We start from the raw sequence: 22,848 nt of genomic DNA on the forward strand, positions 1-22,848 counted from the left end.
TAAGCGATTAACATGGCACACAAGATCCCAACAAATCATTCCACTGTGGAGGAGCTGAATTACACAGCTGCTTACTAATCTAACTGGGGCTGCTGTTTGATTAGCAATTTAATTTGTTCTCCGGGGAACTAATTAAAGCGCACATCAGTAGGTGCGCAGAATCCATCCCCCACCCCCCCAAAAAAACAAACAAACAAAAAGGCTGGAAATGCATTAGTCTGAAGCCATTTGTTCTCCATGAATATGCTGGGCATTGTAGGTTTTAGCAGGACTAAATAATGCATTTGTTTGGGACTGTTTTCATCTGTGGACTGATACATTTTTGGCGATGCAAGTATTCACAGCGGCAGGATGCTGTATGTAGGATTTACAACAACGTTCATGTTTAGGCTGATTAACACGTCAACCGATGTGACAGTGGTGCATCTAATGGGCAGGGATAGCTCAGTAGGTAGAGTGGTGGCCCCATGATCGGAAGGTCGGGGGTTCGACTCCACTGAACGGCTACTCTGAGGTACCCCTGAGCAAGGTACCGTCCCTACACACTGCTCCCCGGGCGCTGCATTGGTGGCTACCCACTGCTTCACTGGGTGAACGGGTTAAATGCAGAGGAACTATTTCCCTATGGGGACTAACACGCACACTTTACTTTATGGTTTTGCAACATCAGAGGGAACAACAGAGGATATTTACAGAGTGGTCTATAGAAGAAATTTCATGTTGATCATTGTCTGCACAAAGAGCAGAAGCCTTCTTAAGAGCTCTTAAAACATGTTTTAATATAAAAAAACAAATGTCAAATTTAAGAAGTATCAAAACAAGCTGTCACAAATGGTTGATACACGGAGTATCCTATTACTTCGGGGTCAACTTTAAGATTCTGGTTTTGACTTTTAGAGCGCTGGATGGACAAGCACTGACATACATCAGTGAACTTTTTCATCAATGCATCCCCAACAGGTCCCTGAGGTGATGTAATCAGGGCCTGCTGGCTGTACGTCATACAAGGATGAGAACGAAAGCCTTTGCATCAGTAACCCCCCAAACTCTGGAACTCCCTCCCACTGAGTTTGAGATCCGTGGACTTGGAAACATCTCATCTTTTTTAGCTTTTTTTGTTTTTTGGCAAGGTTGTTTTGTGGGGAAATCCCAGCAGATCAGCACTTTCTGAAAAACTCACACCAGCTGGTCGGGTTCGAACAACCACTTAAATCACCTTTCTTGTCCATTTTGATGTTCTGTTTGAACTTCAGCAGGTTGGCTGGACAAATATGAACTCAATAGAAGGGTTTAGTAGGATGAAAAAAGTTTAAAACTCAATCATTACTTTCAATGTGGTTTAATAAACAGTTTGATGATCCTGTCAGTACAAAGGCAGGGCATCTGACAAGAAGTAGTTGTGGTAAAAAGTGAACATGTAGACTAAATACGCAAAGGTGGGAGTGCTGGAAAAGTACACAAGGGCAGGAATTGGAGATGGTGAGGTTTTAAAAACAAAACAGGAAACAAACTTAAACTTAAGATGAATAATTATTTTGCATCATCTCATTTCCCCTTTAATAAATAGGCCCAACCAGCTTTTTCTTCCTAAAAGAAACAATTTTATCTTTCTCCTGTTTGAGATAGCTGGTCACACGTTTAACATTATTAACCGCTTAAAAAACAGAAGTCTGGCTGAGTTGATCACAATAGTGCCGAGAGGTTTCTGTTTTGATTTACATTTCTTTAAGTTCAAGATACCTCTGTGACTCTTAATTCAAGAGTTTGATGCCTTCATTTTTTGATGAACTATGAAGAACCAGAATTAAACATCTGACATATTTGGAGTGGAGACTGACCAAACAGCTCTGAGCCATTCCTCTGAATCACATCCAAAGAGTTTTTCTTCAGGAGTGCTTGCTGCTTAACTGAACAGTGCAACACAGAAGTAATAGCTTGAAGGAACAGAAATAGACTGCAGTCTTCATAATTTAGGCTATTCTTGTTCCCGATGGGTGTTTGGGGATAGCCTGAGGTAGGACCTGAAAAGTGAATCAAAAATGGAATGGGTCGTTTAAATAGGGCAGACGTTTCTTTTGAGCCGTGCAAGTCGTGAGGATATGCCTGAAGTATTTTCTCAGCAGTGTTCAGCAGTCACTTTGGGGAATAGAGGAAGAGAAGTGCATGAAGTTCCCTTAACAAGACAGAGAGCTTGTTCGTTGTTTCAACTAAACAGACGGATGCATGGATTTGTCACCATCACTGGGTCATATCGTGTTAACATACGGTACATGTTTAAATTCCCCAGTCTCTGGCAAATGAAGCAAAAAACTGAATTTTAACATATTTTCCACAACAATGTTTCACTGTCATTTTACAGCAGAGTAAGGGGGACTGGGGAAACAAGTGATTCGTTTGAACATGTTAGAGTGATGACACTGATGATAGTGTCAAGGATGCTTTCAAAACTGATCGACTCATAAATAAATATATCAATACTGTCAGATTTTAATCTATCCAGCAATAAAATCTGAGAAGCATGTCATCAGGACTGGCTTCATTTTACAGCATGACAATGATCCCAAGCACACTGCTAAAACAGTAACAGAATAGCTGGTTAGAAGCGACACAATGGACCACCACTGGTCACAGATTGGCCTCCCCAGAGCATGGACCCCAACATTATTAAAGCAATGCAGGACCATCTTAACAGAGAAAAGAACAAAAGGTAGACAAAATCAAAAGAAAAGCTTTGAATGTCCAACAAGAAACCTGGAAAACTATTCCTTAAGACGAAACAAAGCTGAAAAAAAAGTTGCCCAAGAGAGCTCAGGCTATGTTGGAGATTAAAGACTGTCGTACCAAATATTGACTTTCAGACTTGCTGGAAATGTGCAAACTGTTTTTGCCTTGTTTGCTGCATTTCCATGTAGGTTTGCAAATTACAATAAATCACTGCACATTTAACATTTTCCTAGCAAAATTTGCAATGACACGTACTGTGTGTGTCATTGCTTGTAATAACTTCAGCCAAGGTTATGCCTTTGGCATCATTTGCATGTGTGTCATTATGTCTGCAAACACAATAGCTTGAAAAGTTTTGAGTAAATTCTGGTAAAACTTTGTTTTTTTCTGAGAATGCTGGAAAAGATGTAGCAGTCCAAATTGTAAATTATAACCAAGCTGAACTTTTTTTTTTTTTTTTAATTGCTTTTTTTTTTCTTTTAAACAGAGTAGTGTTTGTCTTATTGTTTAAGTGCCGTATTGGCTCAATAAATATGCTACAAAGTAAAATTTTATATGTAAGCAAAGAAACCATTTTCCACTGATCCATGGTCACAGTGGGGTCACTACAGCAGGTAGCTGTTCATGTTTGATTTGGCAACTTCACACTGGCCTTGCCCTTCCTAACTCAACCCCAAAGGGCTGGAATCAAACCAGCAGCCTTTTGCTAGTCAAGTGAATGTGTTAGCCATTACAAGGTGTCACTATATTTCAAAGTAAGACATTTGACCATCACTTGTACATAAACACATTTTTATTCAGCCTGATATAGGTTACACATGGAAAAAAAAAAACAAAAAAAACCAAGATACGAAAAAAAACAAAAACAAAAAAACAAAAAAACCCCAAAACAAACTAAGAGATCTACTTCCCTTTGTGGAGCTAATGGTGACACTTAAAAATCAGCTTCGGCGCTCACTTGACAGCTTCCAACATCAGCTGCCGCAGGCTTTGAGGAATAAGCATAATCACATGCTGCTACTGACCTGAGGATTTTTTCCTGTCATGAGAGAAAAAAAAAAAAAAAAAAAAAAAAAAAAAAGTCCACCCTCAGCACTCATTTTCTCACTATCTGATATGGAATGTTGTGTTGGGAAAAGTGGGGAGAAGGAAAATTTTAAAAAGGGTCTCCGCAACTGCAGAAAAGACCTGAAACTTGCTGAAAAAAAAAAAAAAAATGAAAAAAAAAAAAATTACAAATCCCAGAATTCTGTTCCCAGGCTGCTACTATGCAAGAGGCATTAACAAAACACCTCGGTCCAAAGTGTGTTCAACAACAAAATAATAACTCAAACCCACTGCTGTGCCACTTAAAGGTTGATATGAACAGAAACCATAACTTATAGCTTGTTAGTTCAGAAGGTTCATTAAATTTACACTGCTTACAGATCAGCTTTGGAGTCTAATATCATTATTATGAGGACTGGCAGAGACACAAAGCAAAACCCAATGAGGGGAAAAGACAGGGAAGGTCATTCATGATACTTAGCTAGTGTTAGTCCTATTTTAACTTGTAAATTTAACAAAGTGCAATTTCATATTTATACTACATCATAACCAATTTTAGAAACTGTTCATTCTCTAGTCTATAACAATGAAAAATGGTCGACTCCACATCACCCCCAACAAAGCCATAATCAACCCACCCCCCCCACCAGCTATAGTATCCATCAGAATATTTCTTTTAAAGGGAAGAAAAAAAAAAAAAAAAAAAAAAAAAAAAAGGAATCACTAAGTACATGCTGCAATGACGCCCATCAATCTGTTTGAAACTTGAGCAAAGGCTCCTGTAATTGGCCCCTTGAAGCTCTTGCGACACACCGTTACTGTCAGCGTGAGTTTATAGTTAAAATATATATATATATTAATCTATCATTAAATAGTATGCCTCTTACACAGTCTTGCATGCACTGAAGAGCATTTTTAGGCAAGCTGTACAAGGAGGAGAGGCGTGGGGACGGACTTGCTCAGGCTGTAGGCTCCGGGCCAGGTCCAGGCACTCCTGCCACCTGTAAATATTTTTTTTTTTGTGTTTTTTTTCCTTTTTTTTTTGCCCTTTACTCCTTTGCAACCACGTCAGTCCAGATGATGGTTCTCCAGTGTCGTTTTTGTGTTTACTTTTTTTGCCATTTTTTGGTTGGGGGGGGAGGGGTTGAGTGAGCATTTGTTTGCGTTTGTAAATGGGAATGTATCTGTGTGCACGTGTGGTCCTAAACTCAGTTTCACAAATGAACTTTGTAGATCACTGAACTTTTGTTCCAAGCTTTCGTTGTCTGTTTCTGGAAGAAAAAAAAAAAAAAGAAAAGAAAAGAAAGAAAATTAGCAAACTCAAAATATTAGGAGACCCAGTCATATTTAAAGCACCAAACATTTCAATGGAACAATGGTCTTGCTAAGCAGGGAGCTACGTGACATGAATATTTTTGTCTCAAGCTCTCAGCGCTACTGAAGCTGAACTTAGCTTTGAAAGTGCTGAACAACACTCCTGTCAAATTTTCATTCAGTTAACGGCACAGTAGAAAGAAAACAGGAAGACCTCTAAATGTGTCACGTCTAATTAGCAACGAATTATTCCTGGCTTGCCCACATGTTAGCTGCTACCATCACCAAGTGTTTTAGTCAGGCCTCGATAATCACAGATGTAGAAAAGCGAGTGAAATGCCATTACCACCACCACCACCACAGTATCTTACCGTGCCTCTGATCTGGTCACTGTGTACTCAAACCACAAGATGTTTGGGATCAGGCTTGTGTCTCGTACCAGGAAGTACTCTGATATTGGCCTGTGAATTGTTTAAAAGAAAGAAAAATATGAACATTAGACAATAGATACTAGACCATTTTCATGCAACTCAGGCAGAGGATGAGTTGCCCTCCCCTGTGACACATGAAGGAAGCAGAAAATGAGAGAACTACTTACCATGCAGCTATTTTGGGGAATATTGGTGTCAGCACCTCTTGTGTAATAAAGAACCAGATTATGCCAATCGTACTACCGGCCACTCCACCGTAGAAAACCTGGCTCCAGGTGTGATACAACAAATAGACTCTGAAGAATGAGTAAGTAAGTAAGAGAAAAGAAGAAAAAAAAAATCAAAATGCATTTCAAACCATTTCAAAGTGTTATCAGCTCAGCAAAAGTGATGCTGCTACAAAGGAACTCAAGTTCTTTGCAAAGTGAGCAGCCTGGTCAAATGTCATCTCTGAGTTTTACACCCACTACTGACATTCATGCTTCACAAGTTGAGACAGTTAACTTAAGTCCTTCATTCCATCAAATAATTGCCACCATCTAATTTTAAAAAAAAAAAAGGTCAATATCTCAATTATTTATAGAAAAGAGAACATAAAAAGCACTATAAGAATATACAAGTATATCGAGTGTTGCTTATGCAATTTCTGGCAGAAATGCCAATACAGAACCACTGAGCTCTGCGTCCCCATCACATCAGTAATGGTTGCCAATTCAGGTCAAAACTTCCTTGACTTTAAATCGACTTCTGTTGAAATAACGCGTTTCTCCCTCCCCCCCAAAGATAACCTGCGAGGGAAGCAGCTTCACTCTGTAACACTACTGAACAGTCATGAATGGACTAAAGTCCTAAACATACTCAATATAATAAAGATGGCTCATGAAAGTGCAGACTTGAATGGGCATCTGTAAACAGAGTACAGGCATGTAGTCTAGTGTCACAAATGATCACATAACATGCTGGGAACCTCCTGAACCAGCAAAAATAAATAAATAAATAAAACAACCTGCCTGTTTATCATAACAAGGGCCGAGAAAACAGTTAATAAGAAAAAGGGCAAGGATGTGGTGTACAGTGCATGCATAAGACCTATATAATGAGGGTCTACTTTAATAAAACAAGTACTAATATTACTGTTTGTTAGAGTACTCTTCTATGAACTTCAGATTTTAGGAATGATCTGGGATATGTGCAGAGGATAGGGATTGGATTTTACCTGCTGTATGACACTGATAAGGCTATGCCCAAGAGGATAATGGACAGTATGTGTCTCCACAGAAGGTCCACACATCGAGCATTGTTCGTTTGATGCATTCTGACGGGGAAAAAGAATAAATAATAATATACAGCAGTTTGGCACATTTTAAAGTTAAGGTGGAATAATTACTGATAGCCCAAACCATTCTTGTAATGACCTCAAATAACCAAACTGAGCACCAGATGAAAACTAGAAATGAAATGCTTGTTTGAGATGCACACAATACACATTGCATGTTTGCATTAGTCCTACTGCTAGACTAAATTCACTTTGTCAAGTAGCTGCTGCAATTTGAATTATTTCACAACTATGTTTCTATCATTAAACTTCCCCACACAACAACAAAATAACTCACCTTAAATAAAGGAAAAGAAAGAAGTAAACAACAAAGAACCAGATAAGCTGGGAATGACTGGAGGGCATCCCATACTCTGTGTGCACGGTTGTGTGAGCCCCTGCAGAGAGACAACAGAATCTTATAAACATTAATTTACAATATTGGTTTTATCTAATATCTTAATGTAAAACACCCTGGTCAGGACAGGCACCAAAGTATACAAGTCCACTCTTAAATGCATCTCATTATTTAACTTCAACTACACAGTCCAGCTTTTCACTATTGGTATGAAATGCTCTAAAAGCCACATGTAAATGCTTTCATGCACTTTGAGCATGGGAATAAGCTATTGATGATTAAAAATGCAGTATGTCTAGTTTTCGCTAGGATGACCCCCCCGCATGACCCTCCCCTTCAATGAAGTATTCATCAACCAAAAGTATAATACCATGTGTCTAACAATGTGTACGTCCCACTCTTAAACAGATGGAGCGTTGGCACAGGATTTCTGGGTCAATGGCAGATGATCCCCTGGGTGCTGTGGGGTGGGGTCTTTTAGTGAGCTTTTTCCAGTTATTCCAGCAAATGATGATGATAGAATTCTGGGACATTTGGAGGCTGGATATGGCCTATTATTATGTTCCTGAGGAGTTTTTGTCAAGTAGTGAGGTTAGGACAAAATAAAAGATGGGTGTAGCCACTGGGCCACATCTATTATGTAGCCTCAAACTGAGTACTTTCACCAAGAGGATAAGGCAGGAGTGGCATGTTAGGTGGACTGCAACTACAAACTAAAGAGAAACGCCATCAGCCCAATATTCTCCATTTAATGAGGTGACCAGTGGTTTTTGTGTTGTGGCTGATCAGCGTATCCAGTGCAGGCACTGTTTTGGGTTTAGTAAAAGAATAAAACTACTCATAAAGCTGAAGTGGATATCGGCATTTTCTACAGGTACTTCTATTTAGCTCTAATTCAATATTTGACAAAACAAAAAAATTTTGGACGAAAAAAATATAGATGCTATAAGCCAATTTTTATATTAAATTGGGGCTCTCAAATCATCTTGATGCCATCATCACACAGTTCGGAGATAAAGAGATAATAGCAAGATAAATTTGTAGTCTCAGGTTTCAGTGCTGTGCGCCTGAATAGATATTGTGGTTGATAGCAGAAGATGAACTCTAGCTACCGTTACATTTTTGTAATGCTTGCCCAACCCAACCTGCTATACATAAAAAAGAAAAAACTTGTTCCTTCACCCACCTGCGCATGGGCGCGGCTCTCTGAGAATGTGCTTCAGCAGCCAGTTCACTCCTTCATTCAGGAGAAGCCCTCCAAAGAAGGAAATCTAGTTTTATGAGAAAAAAAAAAAGGCAATGCATGAGTGTTTGCATACTTCTGCCCTGTCTGACAATGCTGATCAAGTTCCTGTGAGACAATTGACAGTTTCACAGGCGGACTTTTAAATATTGTGCCCTTTCTAAAACCACAACTTTGTCAAGTACATGTGCAGGACTCACCGTGTGCAGTTCCCGTTTAAACACTATGAGTGTAACAAAGCCCACAAGAATTGCTATAGGGATGAGGCTGATGTAGGCCAGCAAGTGTCCCGTCAGATCATCTAAAACACATTAACAGATTACAGATATTAAATGGCACATAAACAGTAGAAGTCACTGGTGGGAGTGACAAGTTGTGTCTCTCAGTGAACCCGGATGACCAAGACACTGTGGCTACAAGAAGGAAGCTGGTGTGGTTAAGTAGCTAAGCCATATTTAAACTAACAGAGCACATTATTGGGTGCAACTCAAACATATACGTGCAATGAGATTCAGTCACACTGATCAGTATCAGGCCATGGGACTAGCTAGTATGTTAGCTACAATGCTGGCTACAATGCTTTACGAGGAGTACCAATTTATTTCTACTGTAGTCATACCTTTTTTTTCCCTATTTTTTAAATACTTGAGTTTGGCCAAATAACCGTTACAGTACACGGCGTATTAGCAGAGAGCGGAAAGAAAATACCGAAGACGATATAAAGACAGCTAGCAGGCTAACTAGCCTTCATTGTGGACATTGTGACAAACTGCGCATGCGACGCTGTCTCACAATTTTGCAGTCCGGGTTACATTTCCCGCTGTGTTGCTGGTTCTACAGCAGCTCACAATTTGGCAGCAACACCGACGGCCGTGTTCATTCAGCAGCAACAAAACACGCACTGCCCGAAAAATTACACAACAGCCAGTGTCGACAGAGCTTCAGCAGACACATAAAGACGCTAAGTGTACGTACCCTCGGGGAACTCTACGTGTGTCAAAGATATGGACCGCCATCGAGGTGGTGCCGAGCACTGCTCTTCCAACGCCATCTTACCCGGACACAACCGGGCAGTCCCACAGTGAAACGCCCAGACACGTGTCCAGCCAATGGAGAGCGGAGCTCAGCACTTAAACGTCCCCTGACAGTGGAAGCGACGACCAATCCCAGCTGCAATCTGCAGACGAGTTATTTTGTCCATAGAGAAGAATTATTGAATGAACAAAAAAAAAAAAAAAAAAAAAACGGGCCACCTACATTAAAATACCAAAAATGCACTCATTCAAAAACATGTATGATCTACAATTGTCTTCATTAATTTAAGGCATGAACCCAGACTATTGCTTACCCCTTGAATAACTGACCTAATTTGCATCTGAGATTTCTTTGTGTGTTAAAATATGAATTAATTTGAGCCAAATTGTCAAATGTCAAAACATAATTTAGTACTCTTAAGCTAACCTTTACAAAGGCTAAGGTATAAATTATCCTTACAGGAGACTTGATAAACTGTGACTAATACTGTATAGATCCATTATAAGCCACTTAAAAAGTGGAACTGTCGTTCAAAACTAATTATAGGGATACACTGACTTTAAGATTTTAAGGTAAACACAAATGCAAGTGGTCTGTGGATTTCTTTGTTTTTTAATATTTACTTGTGTTATTTTACTTGTTTTATTTGGAATAGATGCCTACTCCACCTTGTGTCCAAGAAGCAGATTATTTAATTTTTTTTTTTTTAAACTGAAGTGTTTTGAAATATTTGTACATTTAGCCTTCACACAATACATAAATGTCATCTTAATTGCTAATAGGTGAATGGCAGGGACAATATGGGGGTATCAGTGCATTTTGAATTCATTTCATTACTGATTAAGATTAATTTGAGCCTTTTCACTGTCCTACACTTTACTGACCCGCCATCATTCCTGAACAATGTTCAAAGCCAGAAGGGTTTATTTGAGAATATTAAACAACTAAACATGGGCGTAGCTTTCAGGTCCAAAAGAGTGAAGCCAATGCTGATTTACTTTTGACTGTATTCTATTTCATGACCACAAGGGGCAAATCGCTGTGGTTGCAAAAAGACTTTAGTCCTACAGAAGTCTGTGGGAAAACTGCCTTCAGCTCTAACCCCTGTAAACACTTTCCTGATGATTTTATGGGCTCAGTCATTCCTTTTGTGTCATATTTGTGTACAAATTTTTATCATTCTAAATGTCAGGAAGCCAGAAGCTCAGTGACTTATGCCTTGGAATTAACCACCTGTTAGCCAATGAAGAGTGCAGCGGTCTTTACAAACCAGTCAGTGGTGCCAAGGTGCTGGGTAATGCTACTCCAGCACATAGGTTCCCACATTAACTATAGATGACCAGTCTCTTTCAGGTTATACGTGTGCAATATACAATAATGCCACACTTGCAGGGGACGTGCTCATGCCAAGGTTATTATAGTTAAATAAAGCTGAACTGAAAATGAAAACTAGATGTGAAAAATATTTTCCTTAACTAAAATAAAAACTAGATTTTCAAGAAAAGCTAAAAGTCACTGAAACAATTTTGCAAACAAACTAAAATAAAAATACTAATACAGAGGGAAAATTTGTTATTATAATTGAGCTGATGACGCTTTAATAGACATGTTTATTGAAATTTTGGATGTCTAAAAGACTGAGAGTCAACTGCTTTCAAAAAAGTTCAGTTTTTTATTGCAATGATACTTCTACTGAGAATTCTAAATCTTGCATCTGGCATATGCGCTCTATACAAAAGGGACTAAACCTAACACTGACACTAATAAAAACAAAAGTAAAACTAAACATTGTCAAGCAATGAAAAGTAAAAACTAAACTAAACTGAATTAAAAACAAAAATACAAAACAAAATATAAACTAATTAGTAAATCCAAAACTATAAAACTCTGGCACAACCTGCTTTGTGTTTATTCTTTATAATATCTATGGTTAAATACTATAACTTGGAGCTATACAGTTTGGGGGTTTTTTGGGTTTTTTTTTTAGGTATTTTGTACACCTTATTTATATCAAAGACATTATATAAAATAATCAGAACACCTGTATATTATACCACAATTTGCCAGTCAGTTTAACATAATTTAAATAAACTAAATTGCTTATAAAGTTCACACACAAACATCAATACTTCTCTAAAAGAGCTTTAACAATTAGTGATCATATAACCTTTGTCTGGCTGTTGTATTAGCCAAATGTATTTACAAACTCCGCTTGGTGTACCTCACCCATCCACAGGCTTAACTCTCATTTTATACAGGGGAGGGAAACAAATATTGCACAGAGGTTAATATCAAGATCATGGCTTATCTCTTAAAATTAGATGATTCGAATATTATAATTTTATTTTAAATTGGTTGCATGAGTTCATATTGGAAACAGTCTTAACTTTGAATACAAACTTTCAGGCTGTAAGACAAACCTGTTCATAAATGCAGTGTAAGGAATTTTTGATTCCCATTTATGTCCTTTTTTTCAAAAATTAAAATGTCTTTCTTTTGGGATAAAAAGTAACAAGTTATCCAGACTTGTTATACAAAGTTATTGTAAGATTTGTGCTCCTCTACTGGCTTACTATTGAATCACTACAGAGCTTTTACCTCTTGTGTGTCTCCATCTCTTTCTTATTACTTTAAATAGTTTATAAGGAGCAGACAATTGATGAAACAAAAACATTTTTGACTTTAAACTATGCCTGTATCCACCTGAGCAGTGCTATAATCGAGCTAAATGTTAGTAGATTTGTAATTTTGTGGTAGGTGCTAGTGTGTTAGCATGCTAGCTAATAATCGCTGCACGTGAGGCCGATAAAAAAAAAAAAACATCAGTCTTGAAGGTTTTTAAAGGGTGGTAGCACCACGGACGCATATATCATCTTTTGACAAAATAAAGATAAAGTATGTAAGAACTGTACTTTTTAAATTCAGGACTTTTATAGGGGACAGTTACATGATGACAATAATCACCTGAACAATTGGGAATACTGATGATATTTGCCCTCTTTTGATGCTACTACTACTAATAATAATAATGATTTAAAATTCCTGACCAATATTTTAGTCACATTAGATTTTTTTCCTCTTATTATCTACTATGATCAGTTACTTCCTTAAAAACCATCCATCCATCCATTCGCTGCCGCTTATCCTTTTCAGGGTCGCGGGGGGCACTGGAGCCTATCCCAGCTGTCATAGGGCGAGAGGCAGGGTACACCCTGGACAGGTCGCCAGTCTGTCGCAGGGCCAACACAAAGGGACAGACAACCATTCGCACTCACATTCACACCTAGTGACAATTTGGATTTTCCAATTAACCTATCCCCACAAGCTGCATGTCTTTGAACGGTGGGAGGAAGCCGGAGTACCCGGAGGGAACCCACGCAAAATTAAGCCAGTGTTTTTTGATATACCTATTCTAACAATATTCTTTTAAAACTCTCAATTAGAATGTTTGACTTTTGTGAAGTAAAATAAATAACTCAATATCATTTAACAAAAAAAAAATAACATTTAATATGGAAAATTAAAATCAGATCAGAGTTTCTGCTGTTGATTAACAATAGAAAAGACAAAAGGCATGAGTAGGACACTTGAAACATAGCAGTGACTTTCAAAACAAAACCAATCTTTCTCTACAGTTTGGCCACCTGAAATTCTTGCATCAAATATATGTTAAGAAGACTCCATGCATAATTTTTTTTTAAATTAGAAATTCCTAAATATTGGTAATCTGGGATCTTTAAAACTTACAGCTAAAGGCTAAGCCTGGGTCTACAAGTAGCATTATACACTGATGTATTTCTGAGAAAAAGCAGACCAATCTATGGACACAAAACTAAACAGAAGCATTTTTCCATAACAGCATTTACCTGCATGACAAATATTGGTATAAAAATTACTAGAACAGTTAAAAGGGGAGAATTTGAACAAGATGGACACATAAACAAAACCTAGATAGCAGATTAACAATAATCATATGTATAGTGATCTGGGAAAGATAATTTCTCTACTGTACAACATTTATGTTCTTTATTATCAATAATATGTCAGTCCTTTGATGCAACAAATAAATCAACAGCTATTAAAAAGGGTTATTGGACATTCTTGGATTTTTCTGCTAAAGTGCAAAATGCTCATCTGTCACAATGAGGAACCAAATGATTTTCTGTAAAAGCTCAATTTACAGTTTTGGTTCATGTTAGACAGAAACACCAAATAACCCTGCAAATACTGAATCAAAATAAAAGAAAATAAAAGCTCTTAATTTAAGAGACTTTGATTTGGATTATCACTGCCACAAGAAATACACTTGTATGGACTCATAAGATAAACTACTGACACTAAAACGGCCCAAAGTATTCAGAGAGATTTTTTTTCCTCCCCTCAGACAACTGTGCTTCTCTGTAAATAAATAATCTTTAAATTCAATTTCATGAAGACGATTTACTTTGTATATATCTGCGTATCAGAAATGCGCCTGTGCAGTAGTGGTGTAATCGATGCGATAATTGCGGAATAAATGCCATTCAATAACAAGTTCACAGTACTTTGGATAGCAAAGCAGACTCAGACGTTATCATCAGTGCACTTATGTGGATGACAGTCCAGCTGTACAATGCCCTGTTCTTCATTACAGATCTTTATAACATCAGAAATATCCTTCCTAAGAATACTAAATGGCAATGTTTCATTTAGAGGTTGTGTCACTGTTTACATATATTTTTTCTAAGCAAGATCTCCACAGGTGTCCACCTTCTTACACAAAAAAACAACAACAACAACCCCACAGCGAGCTTTTATCACTGAAAGTATAGATGTAAACAAAAACATAAATGATTCAGTAGGTGTGCTTTTAAGGTGTGATAGTGAGTGAGTGAGCAAACATGCACAGTGCTCGGGCCCCAACACTGGCTCACCTACTTTAAAGCCATTTTTAATGTTAACCAGTGAAACTGCCACGGTAAGACTCTACTGTTCATGTCGTGTGAACAACACAGCGCTACTGGTACCATTAGTAACACGTACTTTCCCTGCTAGGACAAGTGAGTAGTATCCACTTTGTTAAAGGCTTATTTGGTACAACTTGCGACTGGACACTTTTAGACCCAAATGTTTTTAAGCAATTAAACTGGGAGAATGTCTCAGATTCAGACTTTAGAATTAGCAAATACAAATCAAGAGAACTCAAGTCTTACATTGTTTATTGTCTTTAGCGTCTTCTAAACTGTTGTGTTTTATGTAATAGTTTTCAGACAGGTATTTCACATCTCACACTCTTATTTGTGTTTGGAGTGTTGTTTTGTTTTTTGTTGCCATTTAAATCTGAATATTTGCGTTGTAATTTATAAAAAGTAAACCTTCATAATCCCTTAGCACATGCTTCTTCAAACACTCATGTTTACTGCAACTGTGAACACTGGTGTCAAACATGAGTAACATGCCAGAACCCTACACTATTTCAAGTCTTTTTGCATTCAACAGACTTTCTTGGTTTCACCACATTTTAAGCTCGATTGACCAAAAGTGGAGAAAATAAATAAAGACATTAAAGAGGATTTAAGGACAAGTGTGGAGACAAACCCACCCCATTTTGCATTAACCAGCAGCACTAATAATCAGTTGGCCAAAGTGCTCAAGAACTCTCAGGAAATCTCATCATTTTAAACATTTAGCTTACTTAATTTAAAATAAAACACAAAATGCTGTTTCCCACACCATGATTCCCCTTAATTCCAGAGGTGATGAAGAGTTCTCTGAAAGCCCTCAATCCATGTGGAGTAAAAGTGTAGCGGGCACAGTTTTCATGGGTTGGTAATGCTTCCCGTCAGGCCTGTTTTCAAGAACTCACCCAACAAGGCAAAGACAAGTCCTTGCACGTCTGTCATTACATGACTGCAGTCTGTATTCTCGATGACTACACAGCAGCAACATAAAAGAGGTGGGATCGTTACACTCACTCCTTAGTACAAGGACCAATGACTTTGTAGAACTAGTGAAAGTATGTCCTACTTAAGCCGTCATGTTTAATGAAACACGGATGAATAAATGAATAATGCTGGTTCTCAGTGTATCACAGGAGGATGATTCTTTCCAGTCTTAATATCGACACACTGTTCAGCTATGACTTCTTGCTGTTCCCAACTCATCAGCCTCTTTACTGTTGGCTGGTACAAGGCCCAGTGAAGCTCTTTGTTACCCTACTCCTCCTAGTTGGTCCCTGAAGAGCCCTGTTGGTCACTGGGCAGGGCACCGTTGATCTCAAGAAGGCTATCGATTCCCAGATACCCAAGTAAAATATCACTTCGGCGGTGAGAAAGGTTCAGGATGTCCTCGGCCAAACACTGTGGAGAGGTGAAGCGGACCTTGTCGTGGTCAAACATATCCTTAAGGTACTGCACGATTTGTTGCTGCAGGTGAAAGGAGAGAAAACAAAATGAAAAGATGGTATGATAATGTGTGTGTTGTTAAGCCACGTGAAGACAACTTTATGTGGCTTAGTTAGCTCTGAGCCACATGAATGCAAGTTCCCCCATCATTGTTACTGCAGCTACTACTACTTTGACTGTAAAGGCTCTTGCATGTAATGATGTCTGTGGCTCAGGAGCTGCTACTTAAATCTAAAAAATATTGAAATTAGGTTTAGTACAAACTGTATATAAATGTGCTCTAACAAAGCAGCAGGCAAAGAACCTTTAGAGTTGCATTAAAGGAAATGTAGGTTTAAGAGTTTCACTCTGACTCTTTTCTTCCAACACTGCACTTCTATAAAATTTTATAACCCGATTAAAGAAAGTATCTCGCAGCATCTTGCATCCTCTGCTGTACATCTCACTATAAAATTGTATAAATTATACATTTAGTGTCATGTGCTGTAAGAATTGTAGAGTTGTACATTAAGCTAGTGGTTTTCCTGCACAGAGGATAGTGTCTGCTTGCACTGAAATATTTTTAAACCATATACTCTGTATGGCCTCACCTTAAAAATTGTGCACACTTCACTCAGGTGCTGCCGGGGTCCTAAAAAGCCAAAAGCTAAAACTGGGCTTACATGCTCAGATATGGCATAGAAGTGGGAGATAAATCCATCAGGAACCTGGAGAGAGCAGAAGAACAAGCTATCAGAATAAACAAATTTTTTTAGGTTTAAATAAAGCCGTTAAAAAGTATTATTTTTCTAAAACTAGTATAAACTCACCATAAGAAGACGCCTTTTGGCTTTTAGGACGGACCAGCAAGCAGTCGCCAAAGCCTGCCAGAAAATTAAAAACTATTATTAGAGAAACCGTTATAAGCATGTTGGTGGAATATGAAGTAAGTGTCTGTGCTGATGCATGTGCATCATATTAACCGTTTCTTTAAAGCTGTCAGAGAGCCAGCGATTCCTGAGCACAGCCACCACAGAGGCAGGAGGACTCTCCAGGTCTTCGAATGCATCCATCAGGATGAAGTCCAACACTATGTCGAAAAAGTTCATACAAACCACCTGCAATGTTCAGGAAATGTGGACCATGAGGAATGGTGAAAGCATTATTTATTTATTTTTAGCAGCAGTAATGTTTTGAACTGCTGTGGCATCAGCATACCTGACTTGGAACACATAAAGGACTAGATAGTGTTGTGCAACTGTTGTACAAGAAAAAAAACTTCTGTATTTTTTTCTTATCTACTGTGGTGACATGGAGGTTTGTAAGAGTGGGCTCCTGGTCGGTCTGTTTCAGATATACACACACCCAAGCATGTGTGAACATGTCCTATGGATAGTTTGAAGCTATACTACTGATGAACAGCTGGTGGCAGCAATGTGCAACATATTAAAATTATGTACATCTGACTCAAAGAGCTCAAAGAGCTGAGCACACTGTCATGTGTGCTGGTCATGAGTGGGTTATATCTGTCACTGAGAAACTAAAAAAAATTAAGCAATCGGTCCCTTTAAATATTTTCACTAAAAAACCAAAAAGCAACAAACAAACAAAAAATAAATACAAATGTTAACTGATGTTTGCAATTAATAGCTACTGATTGTATTCACTTGTCACATTCATGCTTACTGTAAACACACATACACTATCACATTGATGTGATGACTTGAATAACAGCATGATTACTCACTCCTCGACCCTCCAGCTCCATCTTAGTGATGGGCCACGTTTCCTCTCTCTGAGTGTACAGCAGCATGTCTTCATAGCTTTCTAGAAAAGCTTTGGGGCTCTGAGATGAAGCAAAAGATCAAATGAGATCAATTAAAATAAATAATTACAGTTCTTTAAAATTGTCCAAAAGGACATTCATAACTGAGGATCCAGTGAGGAGTATTTTACTTTGTTCGCCTTTATCATTAAACCAACAATCATTTGCTTTCCGGTCTCCATGAAAAACGTACGATGAGTTTCATCTAACAATAGGATCTGGAAAAGAAAAGCATCACTGGTTTAATTTCTGTAGTAATTTGGTTTTAAACATGTGTATACGTATGAAGTGTGGGTTTGCTGAAACCAACCTGGAATGCTTGTCTCACACAGTGAAGCTTGGCAAGGAAGTCTTGGTCACTATAACATTCAAGTAGTTCAGTCCTGGTAAACACAGAAAGATTTATTTAAGTCAACAAAGGCTCATGCTTCTCTTGGCTGCTGTGTATTGGAGTATAAGATGTTTTGTTTTTGTTTTTTAGCACCACTATTACCTTTTGTTAAAATGTGCATTTTCACATCCAAAAAGTAACACCAGCATTAATTTGGAGTCTAAAAAAAAAATTCACTTTTTGCTCAGTTTTGGTCTCCACCAGTTTAACTGTTAAAGGCTTTTTGATGTTTGACAATTAAACTGCGTTTCTCAGTAGCTTTAGTTGAAAGTCTATGAGGGACCACAGACAGTGAGTCATATGGCATTATCTACAGTAATATATACTATTTTTATAAAAGTATTTGTCAGTGCATCTTTAAGTATACAAATAAAAATGCTTCACATAACAGTTACCTCAGGGTCCTATAGGCCACTTTGTCTTCATGGACCAGAGACAGGGCTTCTTCATAAAGGGCTGCTGGCTGATAGACCTCCCCTAGAGACATGGGATCTAACAGCTGCACATAAACACAAATACCTCAGTGCACAGCCTGTGTGTGTGTGTGTGTGTGTGTGTGTGTGTGTGTGTGTGTGTGTGTGTGTGTGTGTGTGTGTGTGTGTGTGTGTGTGTGTGTGTGTGTGTGTGTGTGTGTGTGTGTACACAGATGAATACACGAATACACAAGTGAGGGGGAGGTTTTTTGAAGGGTCTGGAGTGTACTGTGTTTTCTGACGGTCGGTCTTTAGAGGGCAGGGGAAAGAAGCTCACCTCCGCAGCCGAAAAGAAGGAGTCATCAGAAGTGACAGTAGTAGCATCGTCCTCTTGCAGTCTATGGAAACTTTCCACTTGAGGCAAGATTAGCGTTCCTTCACTTTCTGCCAAACGAACAACACAAGCTAACTGCCAGAGCCAGACCGGAAGCACACATGTATAGCTCTAAGCAGTGACAGAGGCCAAGAGCCAACAGTCGAAATGTATGATCTTTGATTAATAATATTTATATTGTCTGATAGGGTCACACAGAAATTCTTACCAAAGTCTGCCAGCACATTGTCTGCTGGGATACTGCTCCCAAAATCCTCCTGTAGGTGATACGCTCTGTGCAGTAGTGTCTCTAACTTCTCAGCAAACACTTTATTTCGGGCTTCACCCTGTAAAATAAAAAATAATAAAGATACCACTTTAATATTATATAATAAATAACCCAAGAATTAGTTTATTTAGTTAAATTAAACTGGCACTGGGCTCTAATCCAGGAGACAGACTAAGCGAAATTGATCAGCTTTTCTGGAACCGCATCACATTTTATAGTTAAATTTAATCATTTTATTTTATTTTTAATAAATAAAAGTCTTGCAACAGTTTATGACCAGTTCTTTTTTTCTATAATTATTAGGCCGTTGTTTAATGCACTGATGTGTTGCAACAACATCACGTAAAGTATTTGATTATTTCTGCCTTTTGAGGGATAAAAATGCTTTATAAGATTAACAGGAAATCTCAGCTTTAATGTTCCCCAGAGTAACCATTTATATTCTGACCTCAGCCTTCACTGAAAGATGACAGCTCTCCGGCAGCTATAGCAGAGATGATTTACTGAGTTACTTTTCATAGTGAGAGTTCAGTCACAGTCCCACTGTGCAAGTGGACTCCAATGCATATCTGGTTTGGGAAACGACGAAGCTTATGATAGTTGATAAACTGAAGCCAACGATAGCTTCAGGTGGTTTGGAGTCACTCCCATCTTAGACCCACAGAGTGATTTGAGTGATCTTCAGTGGAAAATATGTTGAGGTTCAGACTTTGAATTTCAGACATTGTATCTTTCAAAATGTTGCTTGACATCATTTAATGACTAGCAATCCCACCACACACTGGTAATAACAGTTTAATAGTTACCGTGGTAACGTCTCCACATGTTGCTCCCTGCAGAGCCAGGCTGTTGTTGCTGGATGTTGAGTGGGGTTGATGGCGAATATTCAGTGCCTGTTCCCACTTTCGAAGAGCCTCATCAAACAGCTCCATGCCTAACAGGAAGCGAAAAATTTGATTCAAATCCCAACGTTGTCTGCAGTTTTGCCCCGTCTTAAATGTAGCACACAACAGTTCAATTCACACATGGGCTCAATCAGATTTTTACAGGTTTAGACTAAAACCTGTTGTATGTCGGTCCAATTCATTGAAAGATTTTATTACTCACATAAAGTTCCCCAGTTAATTAAAAGAGAAATTAAAGGCTGCAGTGCATGTGCAAAAACAGTTTTAAGCACATTACTCTTGAGTTGAAAAATAATAGTACTGCACTACAAGTACCAGTGGCACAGAGCTACAGGAACTGGCATTTTTGCATTAAATTGATACGGATTAATATTGGTTGCAATGTAATTATAGATAGCTTGTGCTCTAATGTCAGCATGAAATAGTAAAAAGACCAAAAAAAAAGTGGCTTTACGCTGTTTTTATATTAAACAATAAAAACAACAACAACAAACAAAAAAAACAAAACATGAGTTTTAGTGAATACTTACCCATTAAATAGAGATTCTCTGCATTAGCGTCCTCTACCGCCCCTGACTCTTCCACCACAGGCTCTGCCTCCCAAGGTGTGGATGGATTGGCAGACTGATTTGGAGAGCTTGGGACTCGCATCTAAGCCAGAAATGAGCATCCAAACACATATACACCCAAAGATGGTGAAAAAAATAAATAAATAAGTCAAAGATAAAGCAAACATGACCAAAAAAAAAGTATGAAACTTACAGATGCCAGGCTGTGTGATGAACTTGAGTGTTTACTGGGAGCGAGGGAGGAAATTCCACTCATCGTATCATTGCTTCGAGTGCTGGGACTCATCATCTGTCGACCAGTAAATGGGGCTGTCCCAAAGGAAAAACATTTCCTCACTGAATGTTTCACAGCAACCATTGCTGAAAGACACTAAACAGCGTCCCCCTCCCCTAAAAAAGAAACATAATATTCTGTCTTCACACCTCTCTTTAATGATGAGGGCCGTCCTGTCTTCATGAGCGACTCTGGTATTCCCACTGTCTTCTGGCCATCCTTTTCTTGTGTTCCCTGCTTCCTCTTTCTTCCTCGCCTTTTTAAATGATGAGCAGTGAGAGCTAGAGCCACACTGCCCAGTGCTGTGGCAAACAGCACCTTCTTCAGGCTAGGTGTAAGCCTCAGCTGGGAAAATATGGACTGACAGCAGAAGAAGCAGTGAGGATACGACCAAACATAGTGTACACTCTGTGTGTGCATTTGTATAAAGGTGTTTACCTGCCCAAATGTGGAATAGAGAAAGACGGGTATCTCTGCTACAGTCATGGCCAAAGCCTGAGCGATGGACATCCCTTCTCCTCGTCTCATTGACATCTCAGGAATTATAATGCCTTCAGGCCACAGCAAAAATTAAGTTTCCCCTCTGGTCTGAGATCAGCCAGCTCAGGACCTGCTGATGAACCATCCGTAATCAACCACTCTCTCATCCAGTGGCTAACTGCAGTCTTGTTGTTCTACAACAGATAGGGCACAAGGTTTGTACCTAAGTGTAGGTGCTTCTAACTGCACAGCCATTATAATACCAGCTATTAGTAGAAACTATTTTCACTGTACCACTCTCCAGAAACAAATTTAACTTGTACCGGTTTATGGTTTGACCTGGAAGGAGAGCAGACTGACACTCTGCCAGCTACTACTTAACCAGTCTGGAGTGTCTGGTATGCAAATAGGCAACAAGCACGCCATTCAACATACTGTACGAGACAAAGCCTCACAAAAGATAGTAGTTGTAGCTTCAACATGAGAAACTGGTTGACTTTCTACGTCTCTGAAGCAAACTAGTGTACATAAAGCACAACTATGTTCCATGCAGACTTAAGTTATTGAAAACAAGGCTGCTAGTTGAAAGAACTTTGACAATATGTTAAAGCGAAAGCTAGCTGTTAGCCAGTCCAGGAAGCAGAAGACAGTGATTTCAACTGACACAAATTATTTTAGAGCTTTCCCCATAAATTCAGCAGCAGGGTTTATGTCTTTCTTTAAAGCTCAAGTCAAGGACAGCTAAATATTAGCACTAGCAAAGATGAAACTATCTTTTTAGATGAGCATATGCTAACGTCAGCTAGCTTATTCGGCTAGCCTTATCTGTCAGTCTGCATCATAGCATCACCAGGTCAAGCTGGCTTCAGAGCAAAGTCTGTGAGCTGACACCTCACACACTTCAAGGCGGCTTTGTGTGCAGCTTCCCCAGAGGCACAACTAATAACATAATCCCTGCGTAGGTACATACCGTGATCATCCGAGGCTTCAAGGAAGGACATCCCCGTGTCACAGTCAGTGAAAGTCGCACGGTGGATTCTTTTTTTTCCCAAGGCCCTACGTAGTTAACGCAAGAATACCGACGCGGACACGGGCCAGTCGGGTGAGGTGTGAAGACAGTTACCTATTTCTTGACGAATCAGATAAAAGAGTAGGCGGGGCAAAAACTTTTCTAATCCAATCAGATATTAGTTCTTGAAATATCGTCACTCTATCCTGATCAAACAGAAGGGAAATACTGCTAGAAAGTTCAAGGCGGTGTATATACTTGATAATTAAAAACAATGCTAAAGGGACAGAAATGGGTTACGTTTATTGAATAATTATATTCTTAATTATATGCTAAAGGCCATAACATTGGAGTCAGGCTACCAGAATAGTATAACGAGAAAAAGTATTGAGACGGCGTAGTTTAACCATCTGAAATAATGTTTATAAATTGGGAAAGAAAATTTACGAGGGGTACTGGAACGTCGCATGGACGGCTATTTTAAAGTAACC

The 22,848-nt window shown here is 38.7% G+C and overlaps 2 protein-coding genes across 3 annotated transcripts; both read right to left on the reverse strand.

Moving 5' to 3' along the window:
* Nucleotides 1–3,778: 3,778 nt before the first annotated feature.
* dolpp1 (dolichyldiphosphatase 1) lies at nucleotides 3,779–9,550 on the reverse strand. Its single transcript, XM_005917246.3, has 8 exons — nucleotides 9,408–9,550; nucleotides 8,633–8,733; nucleotides 8,376–8,460; nucleotides 7,130–7,229; nucleotides 6,733–6,831; nucleotides 5,684–5,812; nucleotides 5,457–5,546; nucleotides 3,779–5,042 (listed from the first exon to the last, which is right to left on the reverse strand). The coding sequence occupies exons 1-8, from the start codon at nucleotides 9,481–9,483 to the stop codon at nucleotides 5,006–5,008; spliced, it is 717 nt and encodes a 238-aa protein (XP_005917308.1). The 5' UTR covers nucleotides 9,484–9,550; the 3' UTR covers nucleotides 3,779–5,005.
* Nucleotides 9,551–12,958: 3,408 nt separating this feature from the next.
* On the reverse strand, nucleotides 12,959–22,469 carry miga2 (mitoguardin 2). 2 transcript variants are annotated; one of them, XM_005917244.3, is made up of 16 exons: nucleotides 22,319–22,469; nucleotides 21,307–21,542; nucleotides 21,018–21,228; nucleotides 20,788–20,903; nucleotides 20,556–20,676; nucleotides 19,927–20,054; nucleotides 19,061–19,178; nucleotides 18,796–18,902; nucleotides 18,441–18,544; nucleotides 17,965–18,037; nucleotides 17,786–17,872; nucleotides 17,577–17,675; nucleotides 16,813–16,947; nucleotides 16,660–16,713; nucleotides 16,441–16,557; nucleotides 12,959–15,871 (listed from the first exon to the last, which is right to left on the reverse strand). In XM_005917244.3, the coding sequence occupies exons 2-16, from the start codon at nucleotides 21,400–21,402 to the stop codon at nucleotides 15,671–15,673; spliced, it is 1,767 nt and encodes a 588-aa protein (XP_005917306.1). In that variant the 5' UTR covers nucleotides 21,403–21,542; nucleotides 22,319–22,469; the 3' UTR covers nucleotides 12,959–15,670. The 2 variants fall into 2 exon arrangements, with proteins under 2 accessions (XP_005917306.1, XP_005917307.1); XM_005917245.3 differs by having other exon boundaries at nucleotides 21,307–21,478; nucleotides 22,319–22,458.
* Between the last annotated feature and the right edge of the window lie 379 nt (nucleotides 22,470–22,848).

Source organism: Haplochromis burtoni, unplaced genomic scaffold (genome assembly GCF_018398535.1).
Source record: "Haplochromis burtoni strain Fernald_Lab_line unplaced genomic scaffold, NCSU_Asbu1 Contig_23, whole genome shotgun sequence".
In the NCBI taxonomy this organism is placed as follows: Eukaryota; Metazoa; Chordata; class Actinopteri; order Cichliformes; family Cichlidae; genus Haplochromis; species Haplochromis burtoni.

Coding starts and splice junctions, on each gene's coding strand:
- dolpp1 (XM_005917246.3), bottom strand. CDS start 9,483: ATGGCGTTGGAAGAGCAGTGCTCGGCACCACCTCGATGGCGGTCCATA. Junction 8,734..9,407: donor ACACGTAGAGTTCCCCGAGG/GTACGTACACTT, acceptor AATGTGTTTTAG/ATGATCTGACGGGACACTTG. Junction 6,832..7,129: donor TTTCTTTTCCTTTATTTAAG/GTGAGTTATTTT, acceptor TTTCCCCGTCAG/AATGCATCAAACGAACAATG.
- miga2 (XM_005917244.3), bottom strand. CDS start 21,402: ATGTCAATGAGACGAGGAGAAGGGATGTCCATCGCTCAGGCTTTGGCC. Junction 20,677..20,787: donor CATCACACAGCCTGGCATCT/GTAAGTTTCATA, acceptor TTTCTGGCTTAG/ATGCGAGTCCCAAGCTCTCC. Junction 16,714..16,812: donor CTGACAGCTTTAAAGAAACG/GTTAATATGATG, acceptor ATTTTCTGGCAG/GCTTTGGCGACTGCTTGCTG.